This window comes from Diabrotica undecimpunctata, chromosome 2 (assembly GCF_040954645.1).
Source record: "Diabrotica undecimpunctata isolate CICGRU chromosome 2, icDiaUnde3, whole genome shotgun sequence".
NCBI classification, from domain to species: domain Eukaryota; kingdom Metazoa; phylum Arthropoda; class Insecta; order Coleoptera; family Chrysomelidae; genus Diabrotica; species Diabrotica undecimpunctata.
Genome location: NC_092804.1, coordinates 37,674,601 through 37,701,829, shown reverse-complemented (window position 1 = coordinate 37,701,829; position 27,229 = coordinate 37,674,601). Strand labels below are relative to the sequence as shown.

At 33.3% G+C, this 27,229-nt stretch overlaps 1 protein-coding gene across 2 annotated transcripts; it reads right to left on the bottom strand.

Moving 5' to 3' along the window:
* Window positions 1-2,231: 2,231 nt before the first annotated feature.
* LOC140434421 (uncharacterized) lies at window positions 2,232-25,534 on the bottom strand. 2 transcript variants are annotated; one of them, XM_072522679.1, is made up of 5 exons: window positions 25,237-25,533; window positions 16,690-16,924; window positions 11,520-11,564; window positions 5,976-6,029; window positions 2,232-2,596 (listed from the first exon to the last, which is right to left on the bottom strand). In XM_072522679.1, the coding sequence occupies exons 1-5, from the start codon at window positions 25,237-25,239 to the stop codon at window positions 2,532-2,534; spliced, it is 402 nt and encodes a 133-aa protein (XP_072378780.1). In that variant the 5' UTR covers window positions 25,240-25,533; the 3' UTR covers window positions 2,232-2,531. The 2 variants fall into 2 exon arrangements, with proteins under 2 accessions (XP_072378780.1, XP_072378781.1); XM_072522680.1 differs by lacking the exon at window positions 11,520-11,564 and having other exon boundaries at window positions 25,237-25,534.
* Between the last annotated feature and the right edge of the window lie 1,695 nt (window positions 25,535-27,229).

Sequence of the window (27,229 nt, the reverse complement as noted above, 5' to 3'; positions counted from 1 at the left end):
CCAGTGACTTAAATGTAACAATTATGCACAACTTGTATAAAGAAAAGTACATTGAAGAAAACAAAAATCTAGTATCTTTAGAAAAGTACAGACAAATTTTGCGTAAATACAAACTGAAATTTCACAAACCTGCTAAAGATCGTAGTAAGAAATGTATTGCTCATAAAGAGCAAAAAGGAGATACAAACTATGATGATACTCTCTGTACTGAGCATATTAAACGCAAGGAAGCAGCACGAAAAATTAGAGATCAAGACAAGAGAATAAAAGGACCAAGAAAGTGTTTTGGCAATACAATCAGATCTCCAAGCCGTTCTGAACAGTGAACACACCAAAAGGAGCTAGTGGACCATTCTTCTACGTCAGAAAGTTGGCTATACAACCTTACCATTTACAATCTTAAAGATGCCAGTGTTACTTGTTGTGTTTGACCCTGACAGTGGCAATAAAAAATATAACTACTTACCCTTCAAAAAATCCATTTGGTTTACGTACCTGTGAACTCATCCAGATGCTGTGTTCGCGAGGACGCGTTACTCAGATGACGTACCTTTTGTGAAGTACATTGCAAAACGGATGAAAAGCAAACGGGGAAGACCTTCTTTTAATAATTCTTCAATAAAACCTTACAAACGGAGGTTCCCAATTGCCACCAAAAAACGAAAAGAGCTTCAAAAGCTTTGTAAGGATCTTCAAATACCACGTGTTTACCATGATTTCTACACAAATCTTCCCTATGAGGACACTGTACGAGATGCCCTTCCAGAGGCAGATGCTTCTGAAGAATCTGAGAGCGAATCATAACAAATAAATCAATAATCTTCTAAACTTTAAAGCAAAATATAGTTTAGCGTTTAATTAAATTGTGTTCAATCTTAAAGTTCTCTATTCTGTTCACTCACCTAATGAGAAAACCAATCAATAGGTGATATATAAGTAGATTCTCCTTTAACACAAATGCTTATATCGTGGATACATAATGTCACCACCATCAAAGAATAGGTACACAACAATAACTACTTTAAACGGTAAACCAAGAAAAATTATCATAAAAATGTCGAACATCGAAGTACAAACTTCTGTTGTAAGTGGTATAATATTTATATTGTACATATATCTGTGTCTAAAGTAGTACGACAACAAAGCTTAAAGGCAAGTTAAGCGGCGGGATCTCTTAATGACACAATCTGGAAGAACAAACACCAAGACATGACACAAAAACAAGAATCTATAAAGCAGCAATTAGACCTATATTAACATACACGGCGGAGACAAGACCTGACACATCTAAACCGAGACGACTACTAGAAACAACAGAGATGAAAATACTCCGACGAATATCAGGAAAAAGTATGTTGGATAGGGAGAGAGGCGAAAACTAGAGAAGAGGATGCAATGTAGAAGACATAAATGGACTGGTGACAAAATGGAAATAGGAGTGGAACGATCACATTAGTAGAATGGCAGACCAAGAAAAAGATGCTGCGATAATTTAAACAATTTAGGAGACTAATATTGAAGAAGAACAGGCTTTAAAGCCTACATACAAGATTATACAAGAAGGAAGAAGAAGAAGAAGACAAAAACTGGTTCAGTGTAGGCATTAAACAACATCGATGACATAACACATTCCTGTCTGACACCACTTTTAATAGAAACTTTAGCTGAAACCTCTTGACCAATCTCAATGCAAGCGGTCTGGTTGTAGTAAAGATTTTCGAGCAATCTAAAGTCATAAGTGTTCAGACCAACTGAGTTTAAGTATTGAAATAGTAGTGTACGTGGTACTCTATCAAAGGCCTTTTCGAAATCTATAAAACATACGTAAATATTTTTCCTAAACCCAATGATCTTTTGTAAGAGTATTCGCATGCAAAAAAATCCTCCCGAGTACCCATACCGTTTCGGAAAACCTCTTAAAAAGCTTTTTGGAATGGAATACACACACACACACACACACACACATTACATTTAGCACTTCTATTACAAGTACAAATTTCACTAACATTGTCCTGCTATCCTTTCTTACAAATTATATATAGTTACATCCAAAAGACTTGCATAGTCTTTGTATGCAAGAAGTTTGAACTTTTCTTCTTTTAAGCGCATTCGCCAACTCAATACCTTTACTCGTTATATATACTTTAAAGAATCCTAGAACCTGGAATTGTGTACTTCCTATGATGGTCTTTACCCAGAGGCTTAATAATTCCGAAAAATAAATAATACAATCATATTATCGTCTTTTATTATGTTCCTACTACAAAACATCGTTTATAATTATATTATAATTACACTACGATAGTCAAAACTGTATAAAACGATTTTCTTGTAATATACAATAATTTCTACGATTAATCGTTGATATATTGTCTACCGGGGTCGTCAGAAAAATGGTCAGGTAGAAGTTACCAGCATTATTCATAAATTATAATTACGAATCTGGTTTAAAATCTAACATTTTAGGAATACGATGATGAAAATTTTAATTGGTGTGATTTCCCCATTGGTAGATACATTTAAAAATCGAATTAGAGCCAATCGTAGGACCCATCCGCATAACACTTAACAAGTGTTTTCCCTACTGGAGGGTTATCTGAAATAAAAAAAAATATAAATTATCACACTATGTTTTGTATGCTACCGAAGTTAAAATTGTAATAAATTAATTCGTGATGCAACAAAAATCCCCAATAAGTAATTTGCGTGATTAAGTAAAAAAGTAGTATATTGAACTTTGGAATATTGTTCTGAAGCTATTTTCTTGTGGCATTTTAAAGTAATTACTATTTAAATGGGAATAAGCCACAATTAAAGGTTAAAGTACGTTTATTGACGTTTCAATTTCCACTTCGGAAATCGTTCTCAAAAATAACGATTTTAAAAAAAACGATTTCCGAAGTGGAAATTAAAACGTCAATAAACGTACTTTAACCTTTAATTGTGGCTTATTTTCATTTAAATAGTAATGAACTTTGGAAGTTCGAAATTCACTCAAGCTAAATGTCAAGTTGTAGAAAAAGTGATCTATCTAAAAAGTGAACTATCAAAACAAAAGACAAAAAGCAGTCCAAAGAGCATTCGATTAAGCAGATATAAGTGTTAAATACGGCTAACTCTTCTCCGAATTACTTAAAAGAAAATAACTGGCTAAATAGCAAAGACTCTTTTTTTCTACTCTAGATTTTTCACTCTTAAAATAGAAAAGGGATACATCAAAATGTATAATAATGAGAGTTGCAATCTTCTTATCCTATTGCAATTATCTTATTGACGTTGGCTACTAACATAATGATTCGTGTTATATTAGAGACTTATTTAAAAAGCTCTACAGATGACAGGTTTTGCATCCATGAGAAAATTTCTTTTCTCTTGATATCTTCTGCCATCCACCTTTTCTTTAACGACCGTTGAGAAATTGTCACTATTATCTGGGTACCTTCACGTATGCGACTCGCACGAAACGAGACTGCAGATTTAGTCGTTAATGAGGTTTTCCCCTCAGATATGTAGCAAATGTTTAGCTGCATAATGACCAGAGCTGTAAAAGATACTTTTTAAAAGTTTCTAGATACTTTTAAGATACTTGAGGCAAAAAGTATCTTAAGATACTAAGTATCTAAGATACTTTTTTTGTGAAATTACCTAAAGATACAAAATACCGGAAAAGTATTTAGAGTAAAAATATCTTAGATACTTTCAAGTATCTAAGATACTTTTGAGTATCTAAGATACTTTTAAGTATCTAAGATACTTTTAAGTATGTAAGATACTTTTATGTATCAAAGATACTTAGATGCTTTTCTAGTATCTAAGATACTTAGATACTTTTGTAGTAACTAAGATACTTTTAGGGTATAATATAAAGGTACTCGGTACTTTACTGCTCTACAGTAGATTGTCGATACTTTTGTTTTAAAAACATCATTTTAACCCTTTAAATTATCATACAATTTTAGTTTAAGCCAGCAGGTACTTTGAAATGGTATACTTTGGGCTTTGGGGTAGATAAGAAATAAAAGACGTTAAGTTATTACAAACTAATAACTATGTATTGAAAACAAAAATCCAACATTAAATTTTCAAAATAATATAAAATAAACATAAATTCGTGTGTTAAAAACAGCATAAGATGCATTATGCATTAAAAACAGAACATTCAACATAATTCAATTTTTAAACACAATAGGACAGGATAAAAAAAATAGTAACATTTTGGTAGCTAATAACTAGTTAGTATAACCACTAGCTTTTAGTAAAACTAAATTTTCAAAAGTATGATCAGACAGGGCATGACGTCGGGGTGAATTAATAAAAGTTGCAAAAGAAAACATTCTTTCAACAGCTGCAGAAGTAGGTAATGGCGTATTGAACTTTTTAAATAATTGTTCTATAATATTATATTTTTTTAACATTTGTATGTTGGTTTCAGAATCGGCCAAATATTGTAATAGTTGCAGCTCAGCTTGTCGTTTATAATCTAAATCAGTATAGTCAGTGTTTTCGTTTTGCGTTTGAAGATCGGAGTATTCGGAGTTAATATCAAATTCAAAGAAGTCGTTTTGCATTTTGTTACTTTTCATTACAGTAGTAATGTTATTTGTACTTACATCAAATTGTTTTAATTGTTCCTCATTTTCCTTCATAATTTTTATAGCTTCTGTAATTACCAAATCCTTAATTTCACTAAGGTCATTTTCGATATTCCTGATTCCTCGAAATGCAGTAAGCCAACGTGTTTTAAATAAAGGATTAGTAACTGCAGCAATTATTGCAGATTGGTTAGTCAACTTAAGAAGTTTTTCAAATTTGGAGTTTAAAGATACTATCGGAGCGTTCAAAATAGGTTCCACATATTTAAACTTATTGGTTTTAAGCTTTTCAATTTTAACAAACAAGCTTACGATTGATGGTAGAAGGAAACCGTAGTACATATTTTGTTCGCCTTGAAGAATGTCAAGTGCCAAAGCAAACGGTTTTAGTATTTGGCATAATTCTGCTAAATAATTTATATCAGTATCTCTGAGCCGATCTTGTTTTGCAAAATTTAATTTTTCGTATAGAGATTCCAGTTTTTCTTTAGACTTAAGAATCTAGTTCAGAGCATCGAACATGGAATTCCAACGAGTCACACCCACCGAGATAAACGGATAATGCTGCGGGCCGGATGCAAAGAACAATACACATCGTCTCTGTATCACTATCTAAGATACTTTTTTGTATCTAAGATACTTTTTTGTATCTAAGATACTTTTTTGTATCTAAGATACTTTTAGTATCTAAAGATACTTTTAAAGATAAAAGATACTAGATACTTTTAAGAAGTATCTAAAGTAAAAGTAACTTTTAAATGAACCAAAAAGTATCTTAAATAAAAGTATCTAAGATGCTTTTAGTATCTTAGATACTTTTTTTATCTTTTTACTAAAGATACTTTCAGCTCTGATAATGACATAAGAAAATGGCAAGCATCAACATGGAAAACTCATCTGCCAGTCAATTACATGATATGCAGCCGGTTATATCTTCCAAAAGCTACTACCTATAGATAGCCATATAGAAGACAATACCATCCTAAGAAAACTGAAAATCGGATATATTATTTCACATAGTATCTACTAATCGATCTGAGTGCAACCATTGCAACACTACCTTACCTGTCAAGCATATCCTTAAGGAATTTGAAAATTATTTTATAAAAAGAAAACAATATCAGCTGGAAGACAAAATTAAAAAAATATCGAAGAATCCACGAACTACACAAATCTTGTCCAAGGGACATTCACATACTTCATAAACTTAGTGTAAATATATTTAACAGTGTAACATTAAAATTTGTAATACTTTATTTATAATATTATAATATTGTACCATATTGTGATCGTGTCAATGACATTAACAGTCGAGATACGTTAATTTAAATAAAAAATAATCAATCAAATATAATGTATTAAAAGTTTATACAAAATACTTACTTGGTTCATCTACGGAATACGATCCAATCTTTTTTAATATGTTCTTTCCTGAAACTATATTTCGATTTAATAAAAATGTATTACAATAATTAAAAGAAAAAATTACTATGACTACATCTCGTCCAGAGTGCTCATCTATATTTATATGTTTTACCATAAGGTCGAATTTATTTTTAAAAATTCCTTAACAGAAGAATTAGTTGTCTGGCTGAGAATTAACTATCGGCTTTGTATAATAATTCATAAAACAGGTTGTGAGTTGCAATGTTATAGTTATAGAAGAATTTCGCTATTAAATATATCCTTCAAGATATTGATAAGATTATTTACGCAGTGACTCTTCCGATGAAGAGGTTCAACAGCAGATCTGATATCCGCCATACGCAACGTACTTGAAAAATGTTATAAATACAACATGCTTGTGCATAAATTATTTACAGACAGGCATATGATAGTATTATAGGGAAGTGCCGGGAGGGTTTGGACAGCGGGAGGCATTGGACACTCTCATAAGTCGCATTCCACTAGACAACAAGCGTAACCACAAATATAACTTGAAGTGCATTTCTGTATTCTACTACCAGTAAAACCAATGCAACGGCAAAAGCCAACTCAACAAAAAAAACAAACCACACTCTGAAGAGGTGAAAAACCTAGACAGAGACCAAAACACACAAAGAGAAAATCCAACCAACAGCAAAGACCATCTAGACAATGAACTAATTTCTGTATTCTTAGTATCTGTCTAGACACCAAGCCGGTAGGTTACTTTGTTTTGATGCTTGACTATTTTCGAAATTTTCCATGCTGTTGTTCTAATGTTTAGCAATTTGAAACTGTGTTTTGAATTAGCTGGTTTTATTTGTTTTGGGGTACTGATTGAGTAATACTATTAGGTAAGCCTAAATAATGATAGTTTGTTGTTATTTTTACGATATATAAAGTTGCTTTAATAAATTTTATATTTATTTATATTATAAGTGACTAACCGAGGAACGATTTCCCGGAGAAGCCATGCGAAGTGCAACAGCTGATGTTTTATCTGGAAAGTTTTGTATCAGAAAAAGCGCTCAACAGCATGAAGTTAAAAAATCAACACTAGCTTTATATGTAAAGAAAAATAGAGACGTAGGAATTGACAATACGATATTCTCTCCACATTTTGTCACATGCCAAGTATTTTCTAATGAAATGGAAGCCTCGCTTGCGTTCTTAAGAGATGTTCTAGTATGTACCATGGTTTAACTCCAAAAGCGACTCGCAGATTTGCATACGAATTTGCCGAAAAAAACGAAGTCAAATTTCCAGAGCCTTGGAAAGTAAACAAATCAGCTGAGAAGGACTGGTTTACAGGATTTTTAAGTCGGCAATCTGAACTATTCTTATGAACCCTGGAGAATACAAGCTTAGCGAGAATTTCCAGTTTCAATAAATCTACAGTCGGTAAATTTCAAGGTAAGTTAGAGGAGATTCTAAAAAGGTACAGCTTTACTGGATCAGACATATTTAATTTTGACGAGACGGGCGTAACCACAGTTCAAAAAACTTAAAAAGTAGTTGCTAATAAAGGTCAGCATCAAGTTGGTAAACTAGTGTCGCGTGAGAGAGGAGAACTGATTACTCAAGTGGGTATTATTAGAGCGAATGGAACAGATCTTCCACCAGTGTGGGTGTTTTCAAGGAAAAAATTTGATAAACATAGAATGCTAAATGGTATTCCGGAAGAATATGGTGTTACCGGTTTAGTGCATTCATCTGGATGAATGACCAGTAATAATTTTTTAAAAATTTTAGAGAATTTGTAACTCATGTTCGGTGTTCTAAAGAACGCCAAGTTATTTTATTAATGGATAATCATGAATCCCATTTATCTGTTTCTTCTATTGATTACTATAAAGATAATGGAATTACAATTCTAACTCTTCCACCCCACACATCTAACAAATTGCAACCATTAGATAGAACTGTTTTTAGACCATTTAAAATCAAGAAGCAGATGACTGGATGGTCTCTCATCCAGGGAAGACATTATCAATTTATGACCTTGCACCAATATGTATGAAAGCTTGGGATCCATCTGCAACTCCTTTCAACATAAAATCTGGATTTCGTTGAAGTGGAATTTGGCCATTGGATAAAAATATTTTTGGTGAAGAAGACTTTCTGTGCTCGTTTGTAACAGACAGAATGGTTCCTTCAACATCAAAAGACTCCAATGTTTCTTCATCAAGTGAATTTTCAAATCAAAATGTGAAGATATGTCAACACTCTACTTCAAAGCGAGAACAAGAAAGATTACTTATCTCTATTCCAAATAAAACCATACCCAAAAGCTCTAGAAAAAAAATTAACTAGAAAAGGTCCAGTAAAAAGAACCAGCGATACTCCGGAACGCAATGCAATTGCAGAAAAGTAATTGAAAAAAGAGGCACCACAAATTAATAAAAAAAATACAGATGGTAAAGAGGAAAGTAATGAGTGAGTCTTCTTCCGATGAGGAAGAAGTAATTTACAAAGACTCATCTTCAGATTTAGATTTGGAAAATGATGAAGATCAGGATGAGAACCTTACTAGACTTTGAATTGATAGTTTCGTGGTTTGTAAGTTGTTTGAAAAAAAAATCGGTTTGCCATTATGCCGCCAAAGTTGAAGAAGTTGTTGTAGATGGCTACAATATGAAATTTTTGAAAAAGCAAGTTGCTTCCAACCGGTTTTTAGTTAGGGAAGAGCCTCCACCATTTGTAACATACAAAGAAGTGATTGTACGGTTACCAAAATCCTTTGACAGATCAAAGTGCCAGATATAAAGACATGATATATTTTAACATTGATCTTTCCCAGTACAGTTTATTTTAATAATGAATATTTTGTTTTTTTGTTTGTTTCATTGATATCTAAATCTTTTTTTGGCAAATAAAAACCTTAAGTAATATTTTTGTATTTATTCGTTTATTGTCCAGAGCCTCCCGGTCAGTCGGGAGGGTTTGGACACATTACCTCAAGTATGTATATGCGAATATTTCATTTACATTGTTATATTTGTACACAAACTATGCAAATATATAGTAAATATATAGTGAGGAGACATATATTAATCAGTATGCTTTCAAAATGTTTAGATATTTGTTATTAATGTCCACGTCATAATTGTTTATTAAAAAATTGTCCAAACCTCCCCGGTGTTCCCCAAGAGTTGTAATATGCAATTAGATAATTAAAAAATAATAAAACAACCCAGATTTAATTCATGGTAAAGTAATTAAATTTATAGATGAAAAAATTACTTAATGTAAAAATCCTATATTATGTGATAAATACAAACTAATAATCCTAATGAGACACGTCTTTAAAATATTCAAAATATACAAAACAGGATGTCTAAAACATTCAAGGAAGTTTCAGGAGATTAGTTTTAATGTTTAATGAAAATATTGAACAACATAAGATAAAAATGTTACGAGATTTATAGAAAATATCAAGCATGTAGACGCAGATATTGGACTTCAAAAGCTGATAGAAAACTTGAATATCTGCTGTGAAGAACATGGTACGAGAATTAACATAACAAAAACAACACATTACTATAAGCAGATAACAAAACCCACAACAGTTAGAAATCGTGGATAGATATAAATGTTTGGGCAGTATAATAAAGGCAGAAATGTTCCCTAATGTCAACAATCAAAAAGCGCATTGCCTAAAATGAGACGTGTATTCTGCGATAGCAGGCTATTGCTTATCATACGCATGAAAATGATTCAAGTTTAATTAAAAGCGTCGAAACTATTTTGCTCAATAGCCCAATATTTTACTGATGAATAAATTAAAATCATTTGAGATGTGAATATTATATGAGAGTAGGATATATTTCACTGTAATAACAAATCAGAAATATGAGTAATTAAAACTAATATTGGAATAGGAAAATAACGTGGCTTAAGAATATTAGACATGATAGAAATACATTGGACTGCGTGCTTAATAGCCAACCTTCGATAAAAGCCATCACTTCAAGTAAAAGAAGATATGACTGTAGGCGCCAATATCTTTTTAACGACATATTTCCTCGAAAACTAGTGACGCTTATCAAAACAACCCGTTTGAAATCAGAAGAAGTCTCAAGCAAGGGTTTTATCCTAGAATAAGTATGGTTAAATGAACTCTTAAAAAAGTCCTTAGGAAACTACCCACCAACTCAGGTGGTGGAAGAAAACAAGATGTAAAAGGCACTCCTAATTAACGAGAAGAAAACAAAGTACACGTTGTTGATCAGGAACTAAAAGTCTCTTATCATTCAACGAATACGAATTTAATAGTGTTGAAATCTTTCGAATTTCTATCAATTTGAGATAATAACACGTATCAAAGCTGATAAGAGAGAATACTACGCTGTTCAACATTTAGGCAATCCCTCCTTAGCTAGAATAAATCAGATAATCTACGAAATAATACTGTCAGTTATCTTAAGGTATGTGAGCACTTGACTAAACCGGCCGGCAACGGAACGCACGGAATATAATATTTTTGCGGTTAGTGTGTAGCTGTTACCTGGTGACAGTGAGTGCTACCACAACGAAACGAACCGAAAAATAAGGGCCCACGCGCACTAGGCAGCCGACATATATGAGCAGCCAGTTATAGCAGCCAATCGACGGCCAGTTTTGGCCGTTCCTTAAAGTGATGTGTATCGGGAAGAGGCCATAATTATTTACCGTTTGTCTCGTAAAAAATGCAAAATAAAGAAAATGATGGTAAATCATTGCCTTCGCACATTATATTGGTATTTTCTTCCCACCCCAACTTTGGCGTTGGTTGAGACGACAAGTGCGCAGAGACTGAAGGATGCCATATTCATTTTCCTTCAGAATCACCACTTGCTTTGGCCGCGGGTGCGTCCTAGCAGCTGCCGCAGCCAGGGATTCTTGGCTGCCTAGTGCGCGGGCTCCCGTAATATGTGAGGGTTTGAATGGCTGTCTAGTGCGCAGGGGCCCTAAAATAGACGAAGAAAAATTAATATTACTTGTTAGTGGTTACAAGGAATTGTATTATTTTGGTGACTATATTAGTGAAAACTATTTTAAACAAAACAGGGAAAATAAGTGTTGAAAGTTAAGATCAGAATTTCATTAGGTAACCATGTAAATTCTTCTGGCGGAATAGCGTTTCTAAACGTTGTATTTTATTTTGTGTGATTTTAGAAATATGTAGATAAGAATCCTAAATATTGAAAAAAATTGTGAAAAGAAATAAAATGAGAGGTTTAGTAACTCTGACGCATTTCCTAAGACAGATTTAAAATAAGAATATATCAGTAAATAAAAAAAGGAATGCATCTACGAGATAGGTCACGAATTGGGTGGTTAAATGACGTAGAACACGATCTCCGGTAGCTAAGCATAAGAAGATCGATGCGCCAATCAAGGATCTAGGCGACTGGAAGAGAGTGGTTCAAGAAGTATAGGCTTTTACGTGTCTTAGGCTCATTGGAATGTAATTCACTGTACTTACAGAGAATAAGTTGTATTAATAATGTAAGTACTTACTTTGGTCAGCTTGAGAAAAACCTCCTTTTTCTAGTTCATTGTGTCCTGTAATTATATTTTTGTTTAATAGAAATGTCCTAGTATAGTAGAGAAATTTGCTATCACTAAATTTTTCTTTCGCATAGATAGTTCAAACAAGGTTACTAATATTATATCATAACTTTGGAACATGCATACCCATACCATTTAGAACATATATATATATATATATATATATATATATATATATATATATATATATATATATATATATATATCCATTTAGAACATATAATCAACGTTAATTCTAAATCTTCTGGTTAGTGTTAAGAAACGGTTTTGCCTATAATTAATAAATAAAAACGAAAGTAGTACTACTGTATTCCTAAAAATAGTATTTTCACTTCAAGATCTCTATTTTCTCTTTGCTAAAGATCTTTATTTTCTTTACGAAAACTTATTCTTACACAATAATCTAGAAAGTATCTTCTTCTTATTGCGCCGTCTCCTTTCGGCGATCCAAATGGCAATTGTTGCTTTGGAAACTGCTGCACGAAAGATTTCTGTGGATGAGCGGTCAAATTATCTCCTCAGGTCTTTCAGCCACGAGTTCTGGCGTCTTCCAACTGATCCTTTGCCCTGCACTTTACCTTCCAATATGATTTGGAGTAATTCATATCTTTCACTTCTCAACACATGACCCAAGTATTGTATTTTCCTTATTTTCCTCACTTTGATTATGTGTAATTGAGTAATTATTTTTATTTGCTCATGCGCAGAAGTACCTTACCGTTGGTAACTAGAAAGTATACTCGTATAATATAATTATTTTACAAAGAAGCGCGGGAGAATCATATGCCCTTTGTGTAGTTCAAAATCCAGATCGAAACGAAGCTATGCAATTTGTTTGTATCTTAAACAGAATTCTAAATGATTATAAAATAAGAATCGATAAAGATTTTTTCTAATTATTTATAAAAATAGAATAATGAAAAGTTTAAGAATTATAAAGTAAAAAGAAAATGTCAAAGAAAATATTAAAATTAAATCAAATGGATTAAGGGATTCATAGAATCACAGGCTTCATAGGCTAACAATTCAAGGCGATGCTTGATATTCTTCTTTCTCTATTTGAGTAGTAGTTTGAAAATTTCGTAGTAAAAGTACTTTAATAATTATGAGCAGTCAAGGGAAATTTCAAAATTTTATTGTTTCGATAATAAGAGAGGGGATGTCTTTGGATTTAAAATAAACATAGAAAAGCAAAAAATAATGGATATTTCTAAGAAAAAAGATGTGAATACTAACATAAAAATTTACAATAGAAAAATACAACAAGTAGAAACATTTAAGTATCTAGGATAACGAAAGATTGGATGTTAGGAACCCACACTACTTATGAGGCGATTAGAGGCCTTTGAATTGTGGGTAATGCGAAAGATGGTCAGAATATCATAGATACAGCGCATTTCCATCGAAATAGTTTTGAGAAGAATGTATAAGCTAAAGAAATGTTGAAAACATTTGCATTAGTTGCTTTGACAAAGTCCTCGTAGACATACCGTCTCAGGACTCGCAACTAATGTAGAGTCATATGTCGCCATGTTACCAATCCAACGGTAACTTTAACATCTTAACTGTAAATTAGACATAATGTAAACCAAATTTTATTTAATAATTTTTAAAGGGTTTTTACCCACATATTTAGTGGCTACATCCATGTATTAACTAGACACTGATGATGGAATATTTATTCCAAAAACGTGTTGTCAATTCAACATAGCCCAACTGGGTTTTTTATATACCTTTTTATAGAGGATTTTATTCAAAATGTTGAAAAGAGAGGTATTTAGAACATATGTGAAGACACAAACTATGAATTTTTAAGATTAATAATGGAGGGTGACATCGAAGGAAGAATGGTTTCAGGCAAAAGCCAATGTTTATGATTAAAAAATGTAAGAGGCTGAACCGGTTTAAATTGACAATCACTTAATAAAATAATTCTTAAACGTTACATTGGATCCTCTGGCGCACCCAGGGGGGGGGTTTTGGGGGTTAAACCCCCCCCCCCCCCCAGGGCATATAAAGTAAACAATATATAAAGAATAGTAGGAAAATGTAACTTGTCTTTCACACACAATACAAAAAATCCAAAACGCTGATTGAATAATTAAATTACCACTTTAAATATGTAGAACACAATAATTATTGTATAAGTACACAATAATGAATAATATTTTTCATTATATTTAGATATAGATACCTAATATTAGGCTTATGAAAAAGTAGACAGAACGAGTCTGATGCGAGTAGCATGCGCCTACAGGACTGTATCTGCTGCGGCCTTGTGGACTATCACGGGATGTGTTCCTCTGCATGTGTTACCAGTAGAAAAGAGACATCTCTATGGGAGAAGAAAGCATTTGACAACAGCTATAAAAAAAAGAAGAAAGGGAAAGATCAATTGAAAGATGGCAAAAAGAGTGGAACAACAAGGAATATGTTGCTCAGTGGACAAAGATGCTGATCCCGAGTCTAAGGGTCTGGGTAGGTTGTCTGTTTTAGGGCGTATCTTCATAGGTTCAGAAAGACAGATACACATAAATGCTTATACTGCGAATATTCCGACATTGTTACTCACACAATGCTGGAGTGTAATAGATGTACAGTGGAGAGAAACATAATGTATAAAGAAATAAGTATGAACCCTGTGACTGTAAGAGAGATGATCGTGAAGATGACGGGAAATATGGAGGGATGGAATAGTGTTCACAATTACATCCGAGCAGTCATTAAAAAGAAAGAAGAAGAAGAAGAGAAACAACAACCGGGCTAACGACAGAGATAAGATCTAATTACTATTTTAATGGGAATAAGTCGCAATTGAAAGTTAAAATAAGTTTTATGACGTTTGAGTTTTTAATCTTTGATCTTGCACTGATAATTTATTTATACTCCAACAATTAATAGAAAAAAGAATAGCGGTTGGTACCGAAGTACATCTAGTCTTCATCGACCTAGAAAAGGGGTATAATACAGTTCCAAGACTTAAATTGTGGCAAGCTTAACAACAACTCGACATTAGTCCATACCTTTTAGGAATAATCACAGAAGTATACAGGGATAACACTACTTACCTAAAAATCGGATATAGACTATCAGAGCTAATAAAAGTAACTAAAGGACTAAAATAAGGATGCAGTATGTCACCCTTACTGTTTAATTTATATATTGAGGCAGCCCTCCAAAATTGGAAAAACCACTGCCAGGGAATGGGAATCGCCATAGGAAATAACGTACTGATTTTAGAATTTACTTAGATTTGAACTTAGAAATTATGATAAAGCGTCTGTAGAGAGAATATTTAAAATGGGGGTTACCAGAGAATATTTAAAAGTCAGCATGAAGAAAACAGAATATTTACTTAGTTATCAATTCAGATGCAAGGTTTGAAGTGTTGATAAACAAGGACGTGGAAATCAAACAAGTGGAAAAATTTAAATATTTAGGTCCACTCATTGCTAAGAACGGCTTGGAAGAAACCGAAATTAAACACGAATTAATCAGGGACGTAAAATTGTAGGATGTCTGAACTCCTTATGGTGGGATCACAACATTTCAAAAAGGAACAAAAAAAGAATAGGGCAAACCATGGTTGAATCAATTCTTTGTTATGGCTCTGAAGTATGGACAATTAATGCAGACCTGAAGAGAAGATTGTTGGCAGTTAAAATGGATTATTTGAGAAGAAGTGCTAGAACATCAAGGCAGGAAAGGAAGACCAACGAATCTATAAGAAATAACATGAATGCTACAGAAACGGTCATTGACAGAATAGAAAGAAGAGGTTTAAAATGGTTTGGACATCTATTGAGAACGACTGACGAACGTTGGCCCCAAAAACCTCACAAACGGAAGCCCCCTTGAAGAAAAAAAAGAGGTAGACCTCGACGCTCATGGAATGAAGGAATTAGAGCGATGGAATCTATAGGTTTGGAGGAAGAGCATTCCTTGGACCGGGAGGATTGGCGGAGGAGAACGGGAATACGGCGATAGCCGACTTCAAAATGTATTGTATTTACAAGTTGGATTAATGTCAAACGTCAATAACCTTATTTTAACCTTCAATTGTGGCTTATTCCCATTAAAATAGTAATTATTTTAAAATGCCACAAGAAAATAGCTTCAGAACAATAGATAAGATCTAGATAAGAGAAGAGAGTGTTCCAAAAAGGTCAGCCTTACAGTGGCCACCCCACTTTCGGGGATGGTACGTGCGACATCCAACGGCGCACAAGTAAGAGAGGGTGGTTTTAGTTGGTAGGCAGGATAATAGATACCTGAATCTTTGGCACTGCTATTTTTAGTACTTTAAATTAAACTAAAACCCAAATTTTAGGGACTCAAAATGGAGGTAGCATAAAAAAATTTCAAAACCCCCCCCTAAGACAAATTCTGGGTGCGCCACTGATTGGATCGGTCTTTCTATAAGGATGTGAGACCTGGATCATAAAAGCAATACCGATGGACAGGTTTGATGTTACGCATCATAAGGTAATTGACGAGCCTTCATTATAAGGAAATGTTTCACGATACTGTTGACATGATTATAACCAACGTCTGAAAAGAGGCAATAAAAGATTTATTCCATTTTTAATTTCTTACTTGACTATCGATTTCAATAAACTTTTCCACCCATTTTGGAGCCATTATCAAGAGCGGAAGAAGGATCCCTACGAATAATCCAACCAGCATGAACGTCCACATGCTGCATACGACAGCAGAAAAAGAAGAATAAAAACGGCAATAAAGAACTAAAAGCTACACAAAACAGAGAAACAAAAACGAAACAAGAGCAAATTCCACGTAATCAAATGATAAGGGCTTTTATGCTAAACACGATAACTTGAAACAAAGAAAGAGATATTAAATATTCCTGTATGATGTATTTAAATTAACATTTTAACATGTATACAGAAAGCAATTTATATTCCATATTTATATTCCAGTTCCATAAAAACTTTAAAAACTGCTTCTTATTGTTAAATATATTACATGTTCCAAATCTAAGAAATATTTTCTTTTGTTTAAAGATCCAAATCATATCTATTTATAAACTCTTGAAGAGCATCTCTATCTCCGCCAAAAGCTTCTAACATTTTAAGGTAGTCTTTAACTTTTTTCATACCATAGCTCATCTGGTGATGGGTGAGATGATCCTTGGGATGTGGATCTTCGTATTTGAGACGTCCATATAAATTCAATAAATCTGTAACAGAGTATTCTTTACGATCATCTGCACCATAATTGATAGGGTTTTCAGCATTGTCAATATCGTTTTCGTAGTACCAATTTCTTGAATCTGCAGTTGCTAGTGCGATCAACGCAAAAATAAGAAGGAAAGACGGAATCGATCTTGAAATCTGAAAAATATATAAAATAAGATTTTTAGAATAAATTTTTAACATTTACGAAAGACAGTTGAGATTTAATTTCAATACAGAGCACCACCATTCGCTTATGCGTATTTCATCCTTTTCGATTCCTTAAAGCGAACCAGTGGCGGATCCAAGGGGGGGGGGGGTTCACGGGGGTCATGACCACCCCCAAAACAAAATTAAATATGAATCAAATAATCCCAAAAAAATAATTTAAAACCCATCAACCTTATAAGCAGGAAGTCAAGAGTTGAAGAAATGATTCAAACTCATTTATTCTACGGGTAAGTGTAGAATTATACGGAAGTCTTTTTAAACTGCTCTTTAAAAAAATCAACAATTCTAAATACAGTAATAGCTCGACTAAGACATCCACGAATTCAGAGACGATTTTCAAATTTTGTCAATTCGTCATTTGAGTGCCAGAGAATCCGTTCGATTATCGATGAGATAGAATTTCCAATAGAAATGGAAAACTTCCTGATTGTATTTTAGAAGTATTAGAAAACTGCGATATTCACATGTATCCAAATATCAGAATATTTCTCCTGATATTAATTACACTGCCAGTCAGTGCAGCAACAGCAGAGCGTTCTACGCTTAAGCGTCTATAGACTTGGATTATAAATAGAATTTGGGAGGAAAGGTTAACTGGTTTAGCACTCATCAATGTGCATCGTGAAATTTCTCTAGATGTTGATGTAATCAAAGAGCGATTTGTTAAATCGGATAGGCGAAAAGAATACATTTTTCAGGAGCATTTTCTTCTTCCTGGACCTCTTTTTTCTTCTACGTTCCCTTCCATTATCAGTCGTAGAAAGTTATATTTTTCTCCTCTGTAAATATGTCCTAGATCACTCGTTTTTCTGTTGTTTACAATATTTAGGAGTTCTCTCGGTCTTCATTACTCTCAGCACCTCGTTGTTGGCCACGTGCTCTGTCCACGAAATCTTCAGCATCCTTCGAAAAACACACATTTCAAAGGCTTCTATACGCATCATACTTGTAATTCCGAGAGTCCATATCTCCACTCCGTATAGCAATAAGGAATAAATGAATGTTTTTACAAATTGATATCGGATATCCAACGATAAGATAGAGAGTTTATTAGGAATGTTTAATACATTCATTACTTACATTGAGTTATTGCATTTAAATTAGTTAACATGGGTTTATACTTATTTATCCTTGGTTTGTTCTTGATTTTTTAGTCATAGGATAGGTGGGTTTAAATTAATTGTCTTTAAAATACCTAGTTTAAATTGACAGTCCTTGATTTTTCAGTATTTATATTTTAATAACTTTCCTATGGTTTAATAGTTTTGTACACTTGATTTTACTGTCATAGAGTATGTGGGATTAAATTTTTTTTTCTGGTTTAAGTTTAAGATCCCTTAATGTTGTATCCTTCTTTGGACCCGTAGAGTATTTGGGTTTTAATAATTTCTCATTTGTTTAATATATCGCCTAAAATAATTATTGAGAAAATGGTTCCCTTACATAAGGCACTAATGATATCAATCATAAAGGTGCAAAAATCTAAATCCTATATCAAAATCACCCTCAAGACCCATGACCCCCCCTGACAAAAATTTCTGGATCCGCCACTGAAGCGAACTTTTGGTAAGCTCTGAATGAAACAAAATCTTATTGTCGTATTAGCAATTATTTTAAAAATAATGTGTACTAGACGCTACAACGACATCTATCACAAACTAATTTTAAAATTTACTTTAAAGGGAATTAATTACAATTTTAATTGAAAATATGTTACTAATTTCGAGATCAGAGAAGCCGTTGATAAATTCAAATTAGAGAAAATCTCCAAGCCACGACGAAATGTAAAAATATATGAGAGTAAAGTTAAAAAACGTTCCAAGAACTGCTAAATGAAATAATTACACAAAAAAAATATTTAGAAAGGAAGGAGTACCCAAGATCTGATTTTTGTATTGAGAAAAGTGGAAGAGAAGATATTAAAGCAAGGAAAGGGGATCCATATTAGGTGTCTAATGTGGATGAGAAGGCGAAAAGCTTTTGATGTTTGAAGAAAAGTGGAGTATGGATATTATGAATCTGATGAATTTCAGACAAAGATAGATATAAAAGTAAAGTAAAAGATAGAGCTGAGTATTAACTCTGTAAGAAGAAAAGGGTAAAATGAAAAATGAACAATATGGATTTACAAGAGTTATTATTTTCTGATAATATGGTACTGATTCGGAAGAGAAACTGAACTGCAACAAATAATAAATATTTATACAGGGTGTTTAATTGAGAAAAGGGAATTCTTAAATGGTGAATAGAGGTCAAAGACAAAGGTGTGAGACAAGGGTGTATACTGTCACCAACCCTGTTTAATCTCTATTCCGAAGACGTAATGAATAGAACACTCTCTGAGCAATCCGTAGGTATTAAAATAAATGGTGTTAGATTAAACAATCTGAGATTTGCCGACGACACCGTTCTGATCGCAGAAACACTTGAAGAGCTATAGACATTGGTGAATAAGATAGCAGACTGCAGCGAAGAATATGGACTATCTTTGAACATAAAGAAAACTAAATTTATGGTAATATCGAAATCAACACAAAATGTCCAAAATTTATATTTACACAATGAAATTCTCGATCGAGTTAGCAAATACAAATATTTAGGCACTTTTATAAAAGAAGACAACGATAGCTCAGCAGAAATCAAAATAAGAATAGAAAAAGACAGATCCATATTCACTAAAATGAATAGAGTGTTCTGCGGAAGAGATTTGAGCCTTGAAATGAAACTTCGCCTGATGAGATGTTACGTACTTTCTGTGCTGTTCTACGGAATGGAGTCATGGACATTGAAAAAGATTGATACCAAAAAATTAGAGGCATTTGAACTGTGGATGTATCGCAGAATCCTGAGAATATCATGGACCGAGAGAGTCACAAATGTCGAGGTCTTGAGAAGAATGAATAAAGAAAAGGTAGTCATATTTACGATCAAAAAACGAAAACTGCAATACTTGGGACACATTACAAGAGGCGAAAGATATGAACTGCTTCGAATAATTATGCAAAGGAAAATAGCAGGAAAAAGGTCCATAGGAAGAAGACGAAACTCCTGGCTAAAGAATCTACGGGAATGGTATAGCTGTAGCAGCAACGAATTGTCAGCAGTTTCGAAAATACGTATAGCCCTGATGATCGCCAACCTTCGGAACGAAGATGGCACTTGAAGAAGAATAGAGGTCACCGAGGCGGTTCTAGATATACCACATTTATTGGCTCTAACGGTTTTTATAATCCAGATACATTGTACTTTATCGATTTTTCTCATTTCTTTCTAAATCCATAACTTTATATAAACTGTATATTTTTTTTGATATTTGATACACATATGTCTCATTCAGAACCCAAAAACCCACGTGGTTTCGAGAAAAGCCCTCTAAAGTAAACAGCTCACACGGCCAACTTAAATGGCTGGATTAACTGTTTGGAGCGCTCCGCTCTTCTCTATTTACTTCAAGGTTGCGCGAACCTTCGGGACTACTTCTATACTAATACTAAAAGTATTTTCTAGCAATTTTTGAAAACATTTTTTTCGATTTTTTGAAAAATGTTTGGAAGAACCTGGCCTTAAATCCAAAATTAGTCTTTTATCAACCTAAAGAGCAGACAGATTTTAGGTCAGGTTATGATACAAACAATTACTAGATGTTAAAACTTACCGAAACAAGCGACTGGTTTTAGTATTTGTGAACTACGAAAAGACATTTGACAGGGTAGACCAAGACAAAATAGATGCAGCACCAGCTGACTGTAGAGTGCATCACAGGTATGCAACACTTGTTAAAAACTAATATGAACGTGAACGTGGGAAGGTGAAAATGTGTCACCAAAGCTGTTTACAATGATAATGCAAAGGAATAACATAAGCATCAATTTCGATGCTGAAAGATTAAACCACTTACACTTCGCTGACGATATCGTTCTAATAAATGACAACCTAAAAGAAGCCCAAGAGTTGTTAAATACTTTAAGTTCTATGTCGAAAAGAAATAAGTTACAAATTAACCTTAAGAAACCCAGTATATGATAAACTTAGTCCCCAGCCGCAATACATCCGTAAACAACATAGAGACCAAACATGTAACACTCTTTAAATATTTAGCATGTTTGGCAAGCTGAGAAATACGGTATTTAAAACTAATATGCCGATATACCCGAAAAGAAAGGCCTTTGAACAGTGCGTACTGTGCTTTCGACTTATGTGCAGAAACTTATAACACTATAAATCTGTGGAAAAAATCAGAGTAGCTCAGAGAGCCATGGAGCTATAGATGTTGGGGTTAACATTAAGAGATAGAGTCACAAATTTAATCATAAGTGCAAGAACTGGAATCAAAGATACTGTAGAAAGAATATCATACATAAAATGGAATTGAGCTGGACACGTGGCGAGGATGAACGACGTTAGGTGGACCAAATATATGGTGGCGTCCTAGGGTTAATGCAAATAGAAGTAGAGGTAGATCCCCAACACGATGTAGTGATAACATTAAGAGGATCACAACAAACACAAGATTAGTAGAACTGGAAATGACTGAGGGAGACTTATATTCAGCAGTGGATACTACAGGCTGCATTATGATGATGATTACTCAATGCTAACTATAAGCAAATCGTACTATAAGCTATACTAGATCAGAAATAGCAGGGATAAAAGTGAATGGGATAGTAATCAACAATATTAGGTATGCTGATGACACCGGTATGCTGAATAATATACGATAATTTAGAAAACCTAGAAAAAATAATGAATAAAATGTAGGTGTAGTGAAGAATATAGGCTCTTTCTCTTCCATGAAAATTAATAAGAACAACACTATTTACGAAACTCTAATGGTAGAAGGTCAAAAGATCGAAAGTGTAAAGAAGCATAAGTGCCTGAATAACAGAAAATGCAGACTTTACTGCGGAAATAAAAGTTATAATTGAAAGAGCACGTGCCAACTTAATGCAGTAATGCTACGAAACAAATATTATTGCCTCGGAATAGAACAGATTATCAAAATAAACGGCTAAAGCTACGGACAAAGGATATTCTATTAGGAAAATGGAACGTATTAAGTTGGTACCGACCAGTAATCGCTACGAGAGCGATAAAACAACTGGAAGATCTGAGATATGATTTAAAATCCATTCAGAAAATGAGATAGACAGGGTCTGGAACAATACACATGGAGAAGTCATTAGTATTGTAGCTTTTACGTTGTAATAAATGAATGTATTAGACTTTAAACCAGCCAATGAAAGAATCTGTATTATAAGATTAAGGGGTAAATGGTTCATTCTCAGTATATTCACCAACCGAAGAAGCATCAGAGGCTGATAGAAATTAATTATACGACTCTCTAAAAATGATCTATACACAGAAGCTCCTGATAACGATATCAAAATATTATTAGAGGTTACAAACTAGGATATAACTGTAATACTGGCGGCAGAAAGACATAGTTTACATGACGTTACAAATGACAATGGATCACGATTGATCGATTTTTCGACAGGCTGCAACTTAGTCGTCAAAAGTACCAGTTTGCTAGAAAAAAGATCCACAAAGCAACATGAAGATCGAGATAAAACGATGGAAGAACAAATAATCAAATAGAGTATGTTTTGATTGATGGGAGATATTCTAGCAGCATAATAGGCGTAAAAACTATGAGAGTGTCAGATAGCAACACAAACACTTTCTCGTGAATGCCTAGATCAAAACAAGAATTTCAACGCAAATAATAGATAAACAGAGATCGAATGGTGGAATGTGGCAAAGTTGAAAGACAGTCAGACAAGGTGGAAATGTTTGGTAACACAAGCCATTAAAATGAAGCAGGTAAACTAATATTGACCGAAACAGAAATCGTCGAACGATGGAAGGAATACATTCGGAATTTATTAAATATTGAAAGTGAGATGAAGAAAGCAGATATATTAGATTACATTCTGCAGTAAAGAATATGATAGCATCTCTTAAAGATCACAAAGCGCCAGGAAATTATGGTATAAATAGAGAATTGATAATAAAAAGGATTAAACGTTTTACATCAAAAATTGTATGACATTATTTTGAGGGTATGGCAACAACACATAAGAAGGGAGATAAAGAACAATTTCGAAACTATAGAGGCATATCGCTTATTAACACATCGTATAAAGTTCTACCAATTATCTTGCTAAAGAGGCTCACTACGTATTCGGATGATATTCTAGGAGACTGTCAATTCGTGCTGAAAGGTCAACAATAGATCAAATATTTACGATCCGACAAATATTAGGAAAAAAAACTGGGAATTCAACTGAGATGCACACCAAATTTTTGTAGATTTCCAGCAAACTTATGATCCGATAAAAAGAAGTAGACTATGGCTAGCAATTCTAGAAATGGGAATACCGAGAAAATTCGAGAAGGAAACAGGTAGTCTGGGTCTTCGAATAAATGAAGAGAAGACGAAATACATGCTAGTATCCAAAAATCCAAGACTAAGAGTTAGGCAGAACATAATTATTAATGACCACAACTTCGAAGTAGTAAAAGAGATTAAATATCTGGGGACGATAATCACAGATAACAACCACATACAAAAAGAGGTCTCAGCAAGGAAAGGTGCGAGAAATAAAGCATTATACTCCCTATCATCATTAAACAGATCTAACTTGCTAAAAATAAAATCTAAATTAAGAGTGTACATGTCAATTATTCGCTCAGTTGTTACATTTATGGAAGTGAAATATGGACTCTAGATCAGCAGAAAATAAAGAAGCTGCTGGTATTTGAAAGAAACGTTCTCAGAATGATATATGGACCTCAAAGTGATGAATTGACAGGAGAGTGGAGAAGGCGCCACAATGCTGAATTGGTAACCCTGTATGGTACTGAACACATCGTCAGACATATAAAAGCTAACCGGATAAGATGGGCAGGTCATGTGGTAAGATCACAAGAAGACAGAGTTCTAAAGACAGTGTTTTTTGAGAGACCAGACGGTAGAAGATCAGTAGGCCGTCCCAAAAAAAGATGGAAGGATGATGTTGAAGTCGATTTATCTACAATTGGGGTACAACAATGGCAAATAGTAGCGTAAGATTGTGGAAGATGGTGGACTATAGTGGATGCTGCAAAGACTCACCCTGAGTTGTAAAGCCAGTAAAGACAAGAAGAAGAAGTTATGACAATCGCCTTATAAACAATGTGTTTTGTGAAATACCAGATGGAGAAAGTCTGTAGGACTGCCTAGAAAAAGGTGAAAAGATGCACTTAGAGAGGATCTGGAGAAAATATGAGTGAGATAATGGAAAATGGTGGCACAGGACTGACAATCATGAAAGGCAAAAGTAAACCCTGCAAAGACTTATGAAGAGTTGTAACGCCATTGATGACGGTGATGATATTGTAACTTAATAAAAATGTAAGACTAACTAAATAGTACATATAATGTTCTATAAATATATTACAGAGTTGTATCGTGCACGCTGAATGGAGAGTCGACGGGAACACTGAACTCCTTTGAGATATTGACGTATAGAAGGATCCTGAAGATTTCATGGGTGGATCACGAGAAGAATTTTGAAGCGTTAAGAAGAATGGAGAAGGAAAATAAGTTAAAAGAGTAATTTAAAGAAAGAATACAGAGCCACCTCAAACATATAAGATGTTGTATTTCTGTATAGGAGAAAAATACGACAACTTGCAAAATAGAAGGCAGAAGTAGTGTGGAAAGAAGAGGAATAGCTTGGTTAAGGAACCTAACATAATAGGTGATGATTGCTAACATCAATAATGGAGATCGTACTTAAAGAAGAAGAAATGAACTGCAGAAATGAAGGATACCATGGCGGCCATGCCACCGAACTAGTTTGAGCAAAGAATATTAAGTTTATTTCAAATTATCTTAAGCATCTTTATGAAATTTAATTTTTTAATTAAAGTCTGAAAAATCAAAGCTCTTTACTGTGTTTGTTTAGTGGATTTATTGAAGTTTAACGTTATATTTGAAAAATAACTTTTTTAGTGTTGCAGCATTGGTTAGAGCAAGACGAGCTGCAACACTACCAAATGCGCTGGCAGATGTACGAGTATGCAAGCCAATAAATAGAAAAAGAAGAAAAAAGAAGTAATTCTAAGATGAAAATAAAAGTAGATTTTAATGAAAACTTTTCGCCAACAGATAAAATCATCTTAAATTTTAGTAAATTCCTTTCATTGATACAGCTTGTACCACAATTATGTTAACAAAACGAAATAAAACTTACCATTTTTTATCAAGACAACACTTAAATCAATACTTATAAAGTAAAGAACTAGAGTTCTAAAATTACTTAAAATACGAATTAACGAAACAAGTTGACACGAACACAGTTTGGAAGTAATAAAAAAGTTGTAAACAAATCTTTTTATAACAGCGACAGCCGCAAGTAGAAATACCTGCTCAAATACAATATACCAAAGGTCCGAATACAATGAATAAACGATTTATCTATTATTTTGATAATTTCTACGATAGGGTTTATATTACCAATGATATGTTTGTTTGTGCATACAATAAACATATTAAACTAAATGGCCAAGTAATTGAAAATCTGAAGCATTAAATATTGATTTGTTGAGACAGCAAATAGTCGAAGATAACGTAAATGTAAAATAAAATATAGCTGAGACAAAGGAGACTTAAATTAAGGGTTTGTAAGTCACGTACGCCAAAGTGTTATAGATAATAGGCCAGGGAAATTTGCAAAAAAAAGTACCCTGTTTGAGACACTGAACCGACCAGGCAAACGACAGTTGTTTTGAGTGGTATGGACCTCTATAACAAAAACCTATATGTTTCCTGCAGCCGATTTTTTTGGACTTAATTAATTATTAACAAATTAAGGTCAAAACCTTCAAAATGTCGTTTTCTACATGTTCCTATCCTTATTTGTTGCTTAGAAAGTTGCAAAATAAGTCAAAAATTTCGGTTTTTATAAATGTTAATAACTTTTCTCAAAATAAACTTATTATCTTTATATTACATACAATGTTGGGTCTTGTGGTGCTTAAAATATGGTCAAAATTTCAAGCCGATCGGTCAAATAGTTTAAAAGTTATTTAATTTGTTAATCCCAAATTAATTTTTTTTGCAACAATATAAGTCGGAAAATTATTTAGTTCCAGTAAATATAGGGCTAGCTTCTGAAAGAAAAAGATTTCTTCTATTAGTAATATTAAAAAAAATGGGGAAAACTAATTTTAAATACTGCAAAATAATTTATCAAAAACATGTCGAGTGTTTGCTTATAAACAATTAGAAATATTTTTTAACCATTGCCTACAAGAAAATTATTTTTCATATTTAGAAAGCCTGTATTTTTTTAAAATTTAAAAGAAAAAATGTAGACCTGGAACACTTTGGGGCTAAGGGTACCTTTTTTTAAATTGATAGCAGCTTTGTTTATAGCAATTAAGACAACTTATTAGGATCACTAGTAGAATGGGGAAAGAATGTGAAATTCTCATGACCGTCAAAACTAAAAAGTTGGAATATCTAGGTCATGTAATGAGAAATCAAGAACGTTACGGCCTTCTCCAGCTGATTCTCCAAGGGAAAGTAAATGGTAAGAGAGGACCGGGAAGAAGACGCATTTCCTGGCTTCAAAATTTGCGAAAGTGGTATAACACGACTACCACTGAACTGTTCCGCGCTGCAATAAGCAAAGTGAAGATAGCCGTGATGATCGCCAACGTCCGGAACGGATAGGCACTTTAAGAAGAAGATTAGGATCACATGAAATAACATGCTTTTAAATTTTAATGTGCAAAGTTCGAAAAAGATTGCTTTTAATGGAATAATTCACAAAGCTTAAAAAATGTGGTCCTCAAAATCGGCCGGCTTTTTAAACTAGTGAGAGCGGGAAGAGAGAAGGAGCTGTTAGCTGTATCTCTGGTTCTAGTTTATGGATTTCGAAGTTTCTTTTTTTTAATTTGTATGTACTTTTGCTTATATTACGAATATGTATTATTTAAATATTTAAATTGTTAAAAATTAGATAATTTGTTTAAACAATTATTTTTCAGTTTCAAATTTTTTTAGTAATATTTAAGGTAATTTTTATCGTAAAAAATAAATATTTATGATTAAAGAATAATATATACTTTTTAATACTGGTTTATGTAATACTTTGGAAGTAAATAATCCCAAATAAACTAGGTTTTATTTCTTGCTAAATATGCTAAGCGGGAGACTTTTGTCGAAAAACTTGGATTTCA

Excerpts from the sequence above, each read along its gene's own strand:
- LOC140434421 (XM_072522679.1), bottom strand. Across the intron at positions 11,565-16,689 it reads CCATCACCAGATGAGCTATG|GACACAATGAACTAGAAAAA; the intron begins GTATGAAAAAAG and ends ATATAATTACAG. Across the intron at positions 2,597-5,975 it reads GTATTCCGTAGATGAACCAA|ATAACCCTCCAGTAGGGAAA; the intron begins GTAAGTATTTTG and ends TTTTTATTTCAG.